This window comes from Fundulus heteroclitus, chromosome 14 (assembly GCF_011125445.2).
Source record: "Fundulus heteroclitus isolate FHET01 chromosome 14, MU-UCD_Fhet_4.1, whole genome shotgun sequence".
Lineage (NCBI taxonomy): Eukaryota > Metazoa > Chordata > Actinopteri > Cyprinodontiformes > Fundulidae > Fundulus > Fundulus heteroclitus.
The window spans coordinates 17,107,560-17,124,226 of NC_046374.1; the positions used below are offsets into that span (position 1 = coordinate 17,107,560).

At 40.0% G+C, this 16,667-nt stretch overlaps 1 protein-coding gene across 2 annotated transcripts; it reads right to left on the minus strand.

Annotated features, from left to right (window-relative positions):
• Positions 1–883: 883 nt before the first annotated feature.
• Positions 884–10,079, minus strand: shbg (sex hormone-binding globulin). 2 transcript variants are annotated; one of them, XM_036146412.1, is made up of 9 exons: positions 10,048–10,079; positions 8,826–9,168; positions 5,109–5,206; positions 4,802–4,991; positions 4,569–4,730; positions 2,064–2,223; positions 1,797–1,933; positions 1,485–1,689; positions 884–1,287 (listed from the first exon to the last, which is right to left on the minus strand). In XM_036146412.1, the coding sequence occupies exons 1-9, from the start codon at positions 10,062–10,064 to the stop codon at positions 1,154–1,156; spliced, it is 1,446 nt and encodes a 481-aa protein (XP_036002305.1). In that variant the 5' UTR covers positions 10,065–10,079; the 3' UTR covers positions 884–1,153. The 2 variants fall into 2 exon arrangements, with proteins under 2 accessions (XP_036002305.1, XP_021178365.2); XM_021322690.2 differs by lacking the exon at positions 10,048–10,079 and having other exon boundaries at positions 885–1,287; positions 8,831–9,053.
• Positions 10,080–16,667: the final 6,588 nt, after the last annotated feature.

Consider the following 16,667-nt stretch of genomic DNA (forward strand, 5'->3'; position numbering starts at 1 on the left):
AGAAAGTTGCCCCCTGACAGTTCATACGAAACTTCTTAAGGAAGCGTCCTACAGATTCTGGCCCACGGCCTAATATATTTTCAGTGACCTGATCCACTGCTGTGACTTGGCTGACACTGCCGTAATTGAGCCGCTAGAGGGCGCAACATAATCGTCGAACCATTTCTCCGTCGCTTTCGTTCTGAAGTGGAAAACACCCCAGCATAATTTCCCCTTCATTTAGCCTTAAATGTACCAGCACAATTATTACTCACCACTAATCATGTCAAAGAGAAAAATGCATTATTCATGGCCAAACATTTAGGTTATTTTCCACGGTCACTAAACCAGTCACGCATGAGGTTAATCTGAATCAACCAATCAATAAATCACGGATAATAATAATAAAAAAAAGCTAAAACAAAACATCCATTTGTTTTTCTATTTATTAAAGCTTTAAAGGATAATTACATAAATATTAAGGTTAATTGGTACAAGAAAAGAGTTTTCTGATGAGACGATGAGTATCGTGTAGAGTGGAAAAATACAGAAATATACCGTGGACAGGTTATGAAACAAGCAACTCTTGAGACTGGAAGAGCCAGAAGTCATGCACAAATAATCTGTGAATACATTGTGCCTCCCTGTCTGCTTATGATCCCAGCAGTTGCAGCAGTGAACTCGTTTTTCTTCATTATTTTGGTAACTGTGTTGATGTTTTAATAACCATTCATCTCAAAGTACCTGTTTAAGTTTTGGTACTTCTGCACACTTTAGTTGCTCTGTTTCTAAATTATGCTTCATTTGATGAATTATATTGCTTAAAACATACATTTTTAGTTAAATTTCATACCATTATAGTGTTCTCTATTCGGTTTTGTGTTTCGGTTGTTCTGTGGCTTCTACAGTCATGCTGCATGCCAATGATTTTTTTCATCTCGTTGCTGCCACTAATTGCTTCTCACTTGTTTGAGTTGGTGATGTTTTATTTTCCCTTTGTTTCCATATTCTCTTCTAAGACATCAGTTTTTTTTTCTAGCATACAGCGTACCTCACTTATCTAAATAATTTGCGGTTATCTTATTTTCTATGAATTATGGACCCGTAGTAAATGAAAGAAATTCCTCCACAGCCAGCATCCTGTCCCCATCCAGTCCAAGCATGCTCTCCTCGTCTATGCGGGGCAGCTGTGAGATGAAGCTGACATGTCTATGAGAGCTGAATCCAGATCCAAATCCTTCCCCTGGACTTGGATCTTCTCCAGACAGCCTGTCAGGAAATGGGAGCCAACCATATCCTTACCACCACCTGAGAAGTGAAAAATGGACTAATTACAGCACTTATTACAGTGGACTGCACAGCCCTCAGCAGTGTGTTCATGGTTTTCACTTTTTTCCCCTCTTCTTGCTTGTTTTACTCCTAAGTTTTCCCGTTTTGAACGACAAATACGGGATCTGAAGCTGTGCAGCTATAAAGACAAATCTTTAAAATGGGTTTATACTCACCCAGGAGACCTCCGATGGCGAGGCGGCCCTCTCTCAGCGTCGTCAGGTATCCAGGGCGGCTCTCCAGTTCGTAAGAATACGTCGTTACATCTGATTCGCCTGCGTCCTTGATTACTTTCACGAGATCCCCCAGAATGGTAATCTGCAGCCTCTTAAAAGTGTTTCTCAGAGTGGCTATTATCTCCCCAACAGCGACATGAACTTCCTGTGAACCCGGGAATAGAGATCACGTAAAAAAAAAAAAACGATCACAGGACTTTATTTGGTTTTTTAAAGTGATCCGAGTTGCCGGTTAGAAATTTCCGGACGCACATTTGTGTTGTTATTGGCCGTCACAACCCACAGCAGCTCTTCCTGTGAGGACATGAGGCTCACAACGGTTCCATCCATCTGACTGAAGTCCCCCCAAAGCTCCACTCTGAAGCCCTGATCTTCTTCCACAGGGAAAACTGCAATGACACAGGGTAGTTCAACAACACTGGGCTCAGATACCCAGACCCCGGCTGAGCGTGTCATCACACCAGTGGGTGTTTGAACTCATCGGCGTGATGCATCTTATATAATTCGGCGCAGCGTTACCGCTCGAGGTGTTAAAGACGGTGAAGCCTTCGCCAGCGAAGAAGCTGCCCGGCTGAATGTTCTGGTGGCAAACCCTGAGCTCGTCTGCGTCCGCCTCCCAGGGCATGCTGAGGTTCAGCCAGCGGCCTTCCCGCACGCAGCCGTCCATCTGCGGCTCAAACTGCGAACAAACAACCGAGAAGGCATTTAGAGGAGACCTGCGCCCTGCAAAATGATTAAAAAATACGTTACAACCACGAACTGCAGGCCGCATTATAAAGATTTTCCGTCATGTGTCGACTCCGAGCAGAGCCTGAGTGGAAGTACAATTATGGTTTTCATCTTTAACAGGAATTTGACAAATGTCCCCTTTATCCTGGGAAGCTTAAATTAAATAAAACCCCAAATTCTGTCACTTAGAAAATCGTAATCTTAAAAAAAAAGATAAATATCAGAAAACCATGGTGTCTAGTCCCGATCAACTAATGATCTCAAAACACCAGCAGAGGTTTTCCTGAGCCTCTGAATGGTCCATCAGTCTGGGTCAGACTGCTGACTTGACAGATATCCAGAAGATGCTCGTTGACTCCCTCCAAAAGAAGAGTGAGTTACAAAAATCATTGCTGAAGAAGCTGGGTGTTCACTGAGTGCTGCCTCCAAGCATTTGCAGAGAAAGTTTAGTGAAGGGAAAAAGTGTGGGGGAGCATCAAGAGCTACTAAACACAGTCAAATGAATTCCTCACGTCAACGCACTCCTAAAATGGAAAATTGACTGTTTCTCAGTTTTCAGAAAAATCTTCTCAGGTGGAAGTAAAGTTTCCATTTCCTTAGGAAATCAAGGTCTAGAGGAAGAGGACCATTGTGAGATTTCCTCCATCAGTGATGGTTTGGGTTTGCCATGTCATCTGCTGGTGTTAGTCCACCGGATTTTCTGAAGACCATGGTCTATGGAGCAATCTTTCCATCTGTTTGGAGGTGCTGATTTTATTTTTTAGTGGGACTTGACACCAGCCCACACTGCCAAAGGTACCCAACGTGGGTTTTAAGGACCCTGGTGTTCCTGTTCTTGATTGGCCAGCAAACTCACCTGACCTGAAACCCCATAAGAAAATCTCTGAGCTGTTGTCTGTCAGGAGGAAGATGAGAGACACCAGACCCGGCAATGCAGATGACCTGAAGGCAGCTATAAAGCAATCTGGGCTTCCTGAACAGCTCAGCAGAACCACAGGCTGGCCGGCTCTGTGCCGCGGCGCACTGACGCAGTAAATCATGCAAGAAGAGGCCAGGCCTCTTCAGCGCATATTAATCAACTACCTTGATATGAAGTCTGAAATTTCTGTTTAAAATATCCTTTTTTTATTGATCTTCTGTAATATTCAAATTTTCAGATACATTGAATTTTGGGTTTTCATTATCTATGAGGTAATACCTAAAATCACAGTAAATAAAGGCTAGAAATATTTCACTCTATGTATAATGAATCGATATAATATATATTTAACTTTCTTAAATGAGTGACAAACATATAGATGTTTTTATGCAGGACAATCAACAATGGTAGGGTTAACATGCAGTAAAAGTGCAGAGCTAAAGTCAATTGAGAATCATTTGCATAACCTGAAAGTGGATGTTAACAGACTCTCTCTGAGCTTAATATAGTTTTGCATAAAAATTTAATGGTAAAAACATTCTTCTCTACATGTTCATAGCTGGTGGAAACATGACCCAGGTGACTTGCAGATGCAGTAAAGGGCAATTCTGCAAAGCATTGCCTCAGGGGGGGGGGGGGGCTGAATACAAATTTACACCACACTTTGCAGGATGTATTTAGTAAATTAGCAAAATAGAAAACCATGCTTTAACTGTTGATCTAGCATATAAAATCCTAATAAAATATATTGACATCAGCAGTCGTAACATGACACGTGGTGGAAAAGTTTGACGGATGTAAAAACTTTTGCAAAGCACCGTTTACCAGAGGAAGAAATATGCACTGTTTGGACTTCAGTATATAATAAGTCTGATTCCGGTAAACGAGGCTAAATGGTTGTGCCCAGGTTAAAAAGCTGATCTTCAGGCGGGATTAACATAAAGCACCCAGGGGCGGTTCTAGAAGGGGGCAAACAGGGGGCAGTGCCCCTGTAGAGCTGGCGCTGCCCCCTGTTATGGCCCCTGTACTAAAGACATGATATTACATTTCTTTCGATGATATATGCTGACAAAGGTACTGTGACTGATTGGTCACTTGGATCAATTGTATTTTTTTTTTTTTTACATTTACAGTTTTACTCTAACACTAATTAAAAAAATCAAGCTGTGTCACGTTTAGCTGCAGCCATATTGAGACAGGATCAGGGGTCTTCAACCTGCAGTTCCAGAGCCACAGTTGTCTCTTTGGCTTACTTAATATATTAAACGATTAAATATTGACCTCCTTAGTTTTTTGTTCTGTGCCCCCGTGAAAAAACTCTGGCCCCCCCCTGCCCCCCCCTGCTAAATTCGGTCTAGAACCACCACTGAAAGTACCTCAACAATCATCTTCTCCTTGTCGGTGAGGATCCCACCCAGGGCCAGTCGAAGCTGTCCAGAAACCACCTCCTTGGTCTGTTTGGAGTGCATTCCCACCACCAGCCCCGGTGAGCCGTCCACTTCCAGGATGACGAACTTTCCCTTGTTGCTCACGTCCAACTTCGAGGAGAGAAAAAATAAATAAATAAAACGGATCTTGATGGCCAGTAAAGCCTCGCTGGAAAACTCACCGTGTGCCACTTGCCGTCGTTGAGCTTGGGCCCACCCGTCACGCTGACCTGGACGTCCTCTTTGCTGATCTGCATCACGGGGAGCCCCTCCTTCAGGGACAACACGAACCAGTCCTCTCCGTGTTTGGTGTCTCCGTAGAAAATCACCCCTTCGGGGTCGAAGGTCCGAAACTGAAAGCTGGATTTGATGCTGCGCGGCGCGGGTAAAAAAACACAGGAGAAAAAAAGAGCAAAGGCCGAGAGATAAGATGGCCTAATTTAAACGTCACGCCCGAGACGAACGTTTGGACGATAGTGTCCAGCTCACCTTCTGAGCTCTGTCAGGTTGGCCGTGGTGCGGATCAGCGGCCTCCAGGGGTTTCTCTCCTGACCGAGGTAGATGATGGAGTCCCCCGATACCTCCTTCTGCAAAGGCACGAGCGCGACGATAAGGCTCTCGGCTTAATTAGCACTAATGCATTCGCTCTGTCGCGCACCGTGAATGTTCATTGTGTTCGCCAATCAGATACGTTGATCGATTAGTGGTTAAAACCGTGTCTATCAAACCCGAGGCGTAATCAGTTTGTAACAAAGGACGCCGGGGCAAATTCTTAATAAGGCTCGGTAATAGGATGCTCAATCAATGTGGAGGACGCTTCCACGTGCAAAAAGGAAGTTGAAAGAAATGCAGGAAAAACTTGAAGGAACACACAAAAAAAACACCAAAAGATTGTTTTTGATTATTTAAGTGAGAAAGGTTTGCATGGTAAAGCAAAGAAGCAGATGTAGGCTCCGTGTCTAAATCAGCGGCACAATACGCCATAATATCACTTCACTCATGTTAACGTGGGCAAAACATTCCTGCAGGGTATTTGGGTTTTAGCCGATTACAGACATACATCAGTTTGCTTTAAAAAATACGACTATATATTCCTCTGTCATTCCAGTTGTACAAAATAATTTTATCATGGTCTGATGGTACGCGCTGTCAGCACATTTCCCCGGCAGTCATCAACCTTTTTGAAACTGAGAGCTACTTCATTGGTGTTGTGTTATATGAAGGGCTACCAGAGCCTCAACTTTATGTAAAATAAACACATTTTTCATGCTTTGTTATGGATATTGTCGTTTCAAATCTATATAAATGTGTGAATAAACTGGAAGTGGAATAAAACAGGGGCGTAGGAAGGTTTTAAAATGTGTGTGTGTGTGTGTGTGCGTGTGGGGGGGGGACAAATGGCGAGCGGAGCGAACCAAAAAATCTTTTGGGTCCATAGGCAAGGAAAAGTGAAATGCACCCTTATTTAACATGTTTAATGAGCGTGCTGATATAAGAAGCAATCAGTACATCTATATCAGCACTGTAGGCTTAAGAGTTATTTTTTCGAGGCACATCATTATCTTCTCAACATTTAGGGGGTATTTACCAAACAAAGAACTACCCCAAGAGGCAACAGATATTGACAGATTAAATTTGGTGTTATCTCAAAGACAAAGAACAATGTTTAAATATACAATTATTACATAATGTTCAATAAATGATTTTTTAAGTAAGAGTAATTTTCATTTGAAGGTCCTTTTTATGGAGGCATCCATGTTGGTGAAGAACAGTACTGCCACCTCCCAGAGCAAGTCCCAATAGCCGATCTGTCCCCTTGTAAATAAATATCCATTTTCATGCCAAAATATTTTTTTAACCTCTTAAACAAAGATAGACATGGTATTAAGCATTTGAATTTAAATTAATACTAATTTTACATTTTAGAGACATAAAAAGACAACAAATAAGCATTAAAGTACGGTTTATGGTTTGGGTTCTGCAATATTGGAAGATGAGTATAAAACTTATCTTTAGAACCAATCTCTGCTCAAAATGGTGATCTGCACGCCTAATCTACTTTCATTTTCATCAGTTATTGCAACCGTAAACTGCAGAAAATACAGGCAGATCGGCTCATTCTGAGTTTACTCTCTGCTCCTGTCAGGATGAGCTGCAGTGTGTTATGAGGCGGAGCGATATTTCAGCGTCCCTTAGTTTAGACCCCAAACAATTGACTTCACTTTCAGAAACAAGCCCAAAAAAAAAAAAAAAATGCAACCCGCAACTCACAAAATTTACAAGCGACTTTAAAAAAAAGATAGGACCAAAGTCGTATAAAATAAGTGGGCTTCACAACAGTGAGCACCAGGGGCGATTCTAGGATCTGACCTTTAGGGGTGCTCAGCCCCCAGTGTTGACTGTGATTCCTGGCATGAACAACAGGCTTTCCATTTTTAGTCCAGATGTAAGATTCTTAGAGTTCACTCCTTTTTGAGCTAAAGCTCATCAAACAAGCTACAATATAGGCCCATCCAAAGGCAGTGACAACCAGATTGAAACGTTTTCACACGATAAAACCTTGTGCATTTGTAAAACCTGCATGATGGCAGTAGTTAGACTAGCTAAAAAACTAACTTAGCTTTCTTGATATTTAATTTTCTCTGGCATAACAGAGCAAAACATGATAGCCCACAAAAACCTTTTGCTGCACAGTGTTTGTCAGGTGGCTGAAAAAAGGGCTGCTACTCTACTACACTTTCCTTAATGTTGCTTATCTATCTATCTATCTATCTATCTATCTATCTATCTATCTATCTATCTATCTATCTATCTATCTATCTATCTATCTATCTATCTATCTATCTATCTATCTATCTATCTATCTATCTATCTATCTATCTATCTATCTATCTATCTATCTATCTATCTATCTATCTATCTATCTATCTATCTATCGATTGTCTTCTTTGTCTTAATGGTTTTAAAGGAAGTGACTATAGCGCATGAGTCAAGAGGTCATTAAGTGGACAGACTCATGAAAGTTGGGTATCCAACTTTCTTATAGAAAGTTGGATACCCAACTTTCTTATAGAAAGTACTCCCGGCTCAGTAATTCTGTTAGCAATGTTCTTTCTGAAAAAAGCCATTCGTGGGTCTTTTTCTAACATTTCTGTGCCTCTCTTTATTTGTCTTTCTTATAGAAAGTACTCCTCGCTCAATGCTTTTGCATTTTTCAGCGTGTCTCCTTCCTGTCCTCCTACGGTCGCAGCAGATGGTCTCCCACACTGAGCTGGGGTCTGCTGGAGGGTCCTTCATTTTAAAAGGGAGGGGTTCCTCTCCACCGTCTTCACGTTTTTGCTCAGGTGAAGCGAATGTCAACAGCTTGACGCAGTCAGCTGGACCTCTTCCCAATCGACAGTAAGTGATCGGCTAGATTTCTCACTGTTATATCACAATTTGGACTTTACTGCTCTGGACGATTCTGATGCAGACAACATAACCGGATAACTTTTCCAAATGAATACAATTGACTTGGATTCAACTGGAGTCTATATGTCTCATTGAAGGGCCTCTACCTGTACGCATATATACATAAATAAGATTTAGCACGTTTCATTTGTTTTCTGCTGGTGATTCTTGTTGAACTTTTCTCAATGAATAATCTTTTTTTTGTAATGGTCTTCTCAGGTCTAATCCGATTAATAAACCAAATTAAAACGAATTAGCCCCCGGTTTAGTAAAAAAAAAAACGAGTTTAAGATAAAGTAAAAAACTGGGTTGAAACAGACACAAGGTCGCCGAGTTAACTCTTTGCAATTGACCTCAGAGAACCTTATAAAATGACTGTTTTTCTCAAAGTTTAAAGTGTCAATTGAACAAGTTGGCTTTTTTGAGTCCACTGTTGACCAAAGTCCTAAGTCCAAACAAATGTCTGAGCCCCGCTTCCCTTCAACTAGCTCAGGAGCTGCAGTATGAGTTGATTCCAGCGTTACAGGCCGATACGCTCCATTTTATTTTTTTAAGTCTCACAATTAGTGCAGAAACCTGTGCTGGAAGGTTTGCCCATCAAAAAACCAATTCTAACTTTCGAGTTCAAATCTAAAAGCTTGTATTTACTTCAACAGCAGGTAAAAAACTAACACACCGTACAGAAAAAAAAAAAAAAAAAAGACACCTGCCAACAGATTTACAGGCGTCGTTCGTGCGTTAAGCAGCATTACATACTTTACCGTTCCCTTGCCCGTCAACGCGTCCTCCCATGAGGCAGACGGCGAGGAGCAGCGAACCCGCCACCGCTTTCCAGAACACGGCCATCCTTCGGTGCGTCCACCCAGGCCTCCCAGCATGCACTCTCTGAAGCCCTAGGGTGGTCTTGGCACTCTGAGCTTCCTCGCGGGGATGGCGAGCAGAGAGACTCCGCCGCAGTGTGTCTGAGTGATGCGTAGGTGAACTCTGGCACACTGTCACGGGGGTCCAGAGGGCAAACGGAGCGCGGCCAGCGCGGGCGATCGATCCCCCGGAGTAAAAGAGGCTTCGTCTGGTGACTAATAGGATGTTGGTGAAAAGGCTGGTGGGTGGGAGAGAGGCCGTAAAAAAAGAGCTGGTACACACAGCATGGACGAAAGAAAAACGACTCCACACTGCAAAAACGGAACTTAAAATAAGTAAAATGTTCTTAAAATTAGTGTATTTGTCCTTGATTTGAGCAGGTAAATAAGATGATTTGCCAATGGAATAAGAATTTTGCACTTAAAATAGGAACAGCTCATCTCCATCGTCTTATTTCAAGTGCAATATGTCTAATTATCTTATTTTAGAAGTCAAAATACTCATTCCATTGGCAAATAATCTTATTTACCTGGTCAAATCAAGGACAAAAACACTAACTTTAAGAACATTTTACTTAAGCTTAAATAATAATACATATGATTTAGCAATGGTATCAAGGTGTTACACGATTGTATCTGTTGCTTTATGTCTGTTGGTTGTGCCGTTCTTTTTGTGTCTCTTTCCAGGTGATGGAGCAGACAGAGGACGTTTTATCATTCTCTTCCTTTTATCTCTTCTTTCTTTCACTTCTTCTTTCTCTTTTTTTTCTCTTCTTGTTTTTCTTTTACTCTCCTACTTTCCCTTTGTAGTGTCCATATAATTTGAAATTCTCCCTGCAGGAAAAAAAAAAAGAAAAAAAAAAGAACATTTTACTTATTTTTAGATCCCTTTTTGCAGTGCAGGAAGACAGCTCTGCTGCTATTCCTGAGACGGCCATGGAGAGCTTAAAACATACAACTAGGCCTGCTTTTTTTATTTATTTATTTTTTTTCATCCACCAGATCATTAGAAATGAACCTAAAAGCGTTGAGTTCAGCAAGATGAAAGGAGCTAGAATTGGCCTCCAGCTGCCAGGCCGGGGTCAGCGACCTCGGCCCGGCCACTGGTGTGTGTTTACCCACGCAGCACGAACATCGATTCCCTCGCCGCCGGCCGGCCCTGACTGCGCTACGTGCACGCAAGGCAGAAACTGTGCTTCTAGCCACAAAGCTCTGCTGTCTCCTTTCTGCTCGCTGATACCATCTCCTTCCAGGAAGCCTGTGATAACTGGAAAGTACGGGGGGGAAAAAAGAGCAGCTGAGACAGAGAGAGACAGAGAGAGACACAGAGAGTGAGAGAGAGAGAGAGCAGCAATCTGCTACTCAGCTGCTGAGGATTAGGAGCTGATCTGAAAATGTCAAATCAAAGCAGAACATGAAATTGTTCCTTCTCTTGGTCGCTTTCATAGCGTGACGCCCCTCGGCTGATGCCGTGTTGATAAAAAGCGCCGGTAGGGGACGACGCGGGTACGAGTGGCCCCCCCGTTTTACGGCGCCACCGTTTGTTCTCCTTCACATCTGAAAAGCGAACACATTAGGACGCGTTTGCAACTTTCAACAAATTTTCTATTCAGCCTTTCTGCAACAGTGGTGACTCACCAGACTGTTCCTGAACAAACCACGGAGTGTCACTAGTGGGGAAAGATCATCCTGTGGACATTTTCAGAAGACCCTGTAAGGAACAGGCTGTTTTATCCGCCTAATGTTCATTAAGCCTGAAAAACACTAACATGTGTCACAGATTATAGAGCTACTACATTTATCTTCTGATAAAAGCACTTTTACATTTATATTGTGCCATATTTAATGCCAACACATATCTTCCTAGAAATCACATTTTGCAGAAATTTTACATCTTTTTTAAAAAGAAAGTATTTACATCTGCTTAAAACACAGTTTAACATTGCTTTTGATGATGTAAAAGTTAACCGTTCTGATGAAATCTGCCAGTAGAGACTCGAAGACCTGAAACCCACGGTGTCCAACCTAATCCATAAACTAATTGTGATGTGTTTAAGGTAAAATTAGTTTTTATAACCCAAACATTAGAAGCAATGTAGGGTATGTCACTGTAGAGTTAGGAGTTTCCCCAGTTAATCTATTGCATTCCCGTCTCTTCTGTGCTCTATATCTTTACATCATGTGACTGAATGTTTGCATCCTGGAAGAAAAAAAGCGATCCTAGATGCTCCAAGGAGTGTTTCCGCAGGTCATTGCTCCCAGCTGCTGTGAGACTTTATAATGTCTGCCGCTCACAACTGATTCAATGACTGTTTAGATCATAATCATGGATGCAGAGGTTCTGATCCGATCATTAACCGTTTGCACAGTCCACAGATGCAGACGCCTTAGAGACTTCAGGATGCGGCTGCACTTTCAGGCACATTGCATATTGTAGAATTATGTAATGAGGATGGAGACTTTTCCACTGTGTAATATTTATATTTATTTACTCTGGCATTTACTTTTTATCTTTTACTCTTAGTGTTTCTTTAGAGCTAATTTTAGATTAGACTGGTTTGTTCTTTTTTCTTCTTATGTCCCTAATAATTGTGCGTGATTGTCTGTGTGTTTTCCACAGCGGGACAATAAAGGAATGCTTATCTTGTCTTAAAATCCTCAAGTTTAGTGTAATTTATTTAGAAGTAATAAAAGTATTGAAATAATGTCAAGACATAAATATGACCAACAAATTTGCAATACCGTACTTTAACTGTAATATGCAATTACCTTCCAATGCATTTTATTTAAATAGCTTCTGTCCAAACTCTATTATTCATTTTATAGTAATAGCTATCCTGTATATCATGCTCACAATTCTGCCTATAGTAATATCCATCTGTACATATATTCATAGTACATGCAAACTCTGTTATAATAACAATCATCTGTATATTATGCTATTGTACATATCTGTAAAACTCTACTTATAGTAATATCCACCTGTATATTATATTCGGAACATATCCAGCTGTAAATTTAGTTCACAATACTAGTTATCTATATATTATACTCATAGGACAAATCTATCAGTAAAATTCTGTTTATAATAGTATCCATCTCTATATTTATTCAGTAATAACATCCATGTCCTGTACTTATGGAACCATTGTTTATCCTGCACTTGCTGCTATTGCACTTCTGGTTAGACCTAAACTGCATTTCGTTGCCCTGTACCTGTGTAATGACAATAAAGTTGAGTCTAATCTAATCTAATCAAATATTCAATTTAGAAACAAATGAGGTTGCTGTCCTTGCTTAAAGAAGAGTATTTTTGATTGATGGAGCTGAAAAAAGATGATTTTTTTTTAAAGTTGTAAATAGAATTTAAATAATTTATAGCATTTGATACAATATTTTATATGATAGTAAGTTTGTAAAGGGCATTATTTTTCATAAAACTTACTAGCTTAACTTTTTATTGTTAGTTTAACAGTACTGTGAACTAATTTAACATAAATTTTTACAGTAAAATTAAAATACAAGAGCAGGATAATTGTAACAGTGACTATTGTTGGTGAAGGCCTTACGGTGACCTGTTCTAACACCTGAGTGACACAGATGTACGAAACAGAGCCGTCAACCCGACTTTTTGATGTGTTTCATCGCTTCCGTCTTAAACAGGCAGATAAATTAAGACTGCATTTTGCATTTGTGGCGCTGACTGCAGTTTAGTTTGTGGATGCTTTTGTCAACCACTTAAAAGGAAGTGGGTTTTTTATTTTAACCTTGTAAAAAGATCGAGCAAAGGCAGGAAACAGTTTTCATTTGCAGCACAAAACAGATCAAACAGGCCACGAAAAGCAACGTCTCTCTTTTATTTTTAATATTTTTTTTAATAATTTAAAAATTATAAAAGGGGAACCAGCTTAGGAAATTTAGTTTTAGATTTAGGGAATCTCATCTGTAAAAAAAAAAAAACTTTTACTGCACTCTTTTTTTATATACTTCTGTAGAAATGTAGTAATATATAAGTAATATAAGTAAATTGTCTACTTTTCTAATCGTATGTAGGAACCCTGAAGATGAAGTAATGACTTTACACGGTTAGAACCTAAAGTTTCTTTTATAGAAATGAATAAAGCTCCTCGTTAATAGTTATTAAAAGCAAGTGCTGTTTTGCTTAAATTGAATTTGGTCTAACTTATTCTATAAAAAGTTAGGAAAGACATCAAACACAGGAGTAAAACACAAATGGAACAGAGCAAAACAAAAACAACAGAACATGAAGAATAACATGAAATAATGGGAATCAGAACCATCACACAAAAACTTTCCAAAGCATACATACAGTCTAAAACTATAGTCTTCAAAAGTAAACAGTAATCTTTAATCCAGCACAGATCCCTGGTTATTGGTACCATGATCAAATATGTCTTTAAAAAAAAAACTCTAAATAAATATTTCCTTCATTGAAGACAACCTAAAATTGAAAGATTATCTCCAGCTCTCCAACTACGGGCTTTGGAGTCTTTTCTACCTTCCTTACCGTCCTTACTGGGCTGAAGAGATAAACTTTGCTCCTTGTCCAGCGCTTGTTTTTCACAGCTCCAGTAGTTTAAACTTAGTGACACTAAATATAAGTTCAAGCAGGTAATTATTTTCTGATAAACATCTCCTTTCATACTTAATACATGAATGTTCTCCCATCTTTCCCATTTTGAAGCGTGGCTAAGAGCAACAGACCTCCATGACACATTATATTTCTACCCTGGGGAAACAGGAAGTCATGAATTACAAATTAAATGTTCCTACATACTCTGGTTAATTACAAGAATTTTACGCGTGCAATGAAATATTAGCAATTTCAAAAAAGGTGTCATAAAATAAATAAGGTTTTGAATTTTTTGAAATGTTTTACAGTGAGATTAAACTACTGCGATTTCTTTTTATTCCTTTTTTTATTTCAAATTTATTCCAGAGCTTTTAACACAACTTTCCCAGGACAGCCAACGGCACAATATAACAAAAACCTTCAAATAATTACAAGAAATCTCTCTGGTCAAAAGGCGAAGTTGTAGACTCGCATTTAACAGAAGAAATCCTGTATGAGACGTCAGGGGAAAAACGAGTCCAGACAAGGCCGTTTTATTGGGTCATCAAGGTTAATACTTTATTTTGTTTGATTGCAGCAAAGAGAAAAGGAAAGGGAGACAGAAAACAAGGGGAGGCGGGGGGAGGAAGGAACGAGGAGAATGTCAGAAAAAGGAGACTACAGACTTTGGGAGAGCTGTGGCTACAAGCCTTTGTATCAAATCTAAAGACAAAGTCATCAGGCAACATTAAAACATCTTTTAAAAATAACATTAACATATTCTGTGGGCTCTATATGGCACAGTATTACCCTAGACATGTACACGATACTGAAACAGTTTAGCCACACTCCTACATCTATGAACAGCTTCATAGCAAACAAAGCCATGAACTCTATCTCCAAAACCATAGCAAGAAAAAAACGCTCGTTTACCGTTCAAATTTCTTATGCCATAACAAGGCACCGTAGCAGTTGAAATCTGGCAGATCCGCATCTTAATATAGATAGTTATTTAAATATCAAAGCAGAGGCACATTCATTTGAACCAAAACATACAGTAAATAGTTGTATATCACCACCAGATTCCAGTCCAGTCACCACGACACGTCGATTTGCATGCTTTTGGTCTGTTTGATAACCATGATGGCAAACTATGGCATAAGAAATGGTCCAAAAAACACAAACGTGTCCATCTACAGGAATGGCTTGAGACAGTGTACTGGAGACAGAAAGCCTTTTTTTTATTATTATTATTTTAGTTTTTTGTTGTTGTTGTTGTTGTTGCTTCGTTTTTTTTCTTTTTCTTTTTCTTCTTCTTCTTCTTTTTTTTTTTTTAAAACGATGAAACTAACTCACAGAAGAGTGCAAAAGATAATGATAATAACAACAGAACGCAGAAACGGGTGGCCGATAAACTGCCGAGGGATACGCTGCTCAGACAGATTTATTTTGGTTTTCTTATTTGCACAGTCACACGCTCTCGCAAACTCATAAAAAAAAAAGAAAAAGAAGAAAAAAAAAAGAAAAAAAAAGAAGAGAGGCTTGTAACCACACTGGAGGGGGATCTGTGATGCTCCCCTGCAGTCGGCCACATTGTGTTATTTAACGCTTTTAGTCAGAACCAATAAATGCACACACACACACACACACGCACACACACACACACACGCTGAAGGACATGTAGCTCATTCAGAGGAGGTGCGGCGAGCTAGAACGTGACGGGGTGGGGCAACTAAGACGCTTCTAAACGGCCTGTTTTACTTCTTTTAAAAGGTGTAGTTGAAAGTTTTACAGAGATATGGAAGATTAACAAAAAAATCCCCCCCTCCCCACTCAAAAAAAAAAAAAATTCCAAAAAAAAGAAAGAAAAACATTAAAGAAAAGCTGTGCACACAAAGCCAATTTGCTCGGGATATAAACAGTTAGGAAGCGAGTGTTGCTCATGCTTTGTGGATAACGAACCCAAGTTTACTGACATGTTTTCCTAGGACTACTGAATATATGCATACCAGACGTTATACGGTTCTTCAACAGGTTACTTGTGTCGAAACGAAAAAAAAAAACGAAACAAAAAAAAAAAAAGAAACAAAAAAATAAAAAAAAAGGAACAGAAACCAACTCTACCATTAATGCAGCTGTACTTCATTAACCTCGTGACTAAATTTACATTCATGTTTTAAAGTTTACTCTCTCTCTTTCCCCCTTTCACTTAAGCCACTTCCATCTGGTAAGAGGGCTAAACAACGAAAACAACATAGTTTAACAAAACCAACACATAGATAACTTTACACGGAACAGAAAAGGCCCCAGGAGGGCGTTGGGAGAGTTTGGGCCCGCCCCTCTGACTGCTAAAGCTCAGCCTCTTCCTACCTCTTGATAAATGACCTTTTCCCACACTACCCTACGGCTTTGAAGGTCTGTTGTTGTTGTTGTTTTGTTTTTTTATTCCCCAGCATCTTTTCTTGTTGGATCCTTCGGATACAGAACAGTTTTGTGCCCGTACATCTTTTGTCTTCCTATGAAGAAATAAAAACGATACCCTAAATCCTCCCTGGCTGTGGAGATCGGACCTTTTTTTCCGCTTTTCAAGCAAGAGGGGGAGGAATAAAACGGCACAATACAAAGGCTGACTGGTCTTTATTCTTTTCCTTTTTTAATACCTATTTCAAAGAAATGAGATGAAAAATGGAAGTGCAATGGTCTACCAGCCTTTATTTTTTAAAAGTTTTTTTTTTTTTTTTTAACCCAGTGGCCAGCTACATTTCCAAAGCTGCTACATATGTCTCCTTTAAGTGACCACTACTAGTCTATTTTGTGCACATAAAATATAAACTATTGTAAATGCTATACAGATCCTACAGTGCCAACCTGTCACAAAGACATCAGGTTTGTTGACACCTAAAAGGACAGCTCGGGGTTTTTGAAGTGAGCTTCTTCTAAAAGGTCAAAAGCAGTCGTCGTCTTAGGCAGCAGGTAACGCTCCTGTTGTCCCCATTTAGTGCAAATCCAGATTAGTCGGTCCCAGAGGCTGAAGCTAATGGCTGGACGCAGAAGGCCCAGACCAAAGCAGACTTCTACCGTCTTAAAACGAGCCCAGTCTCAGAAAGGCGACAGCGGTTTTAGTCAAAGGCTATTTCATGAACCTTTACACCTCGGTTGCACACG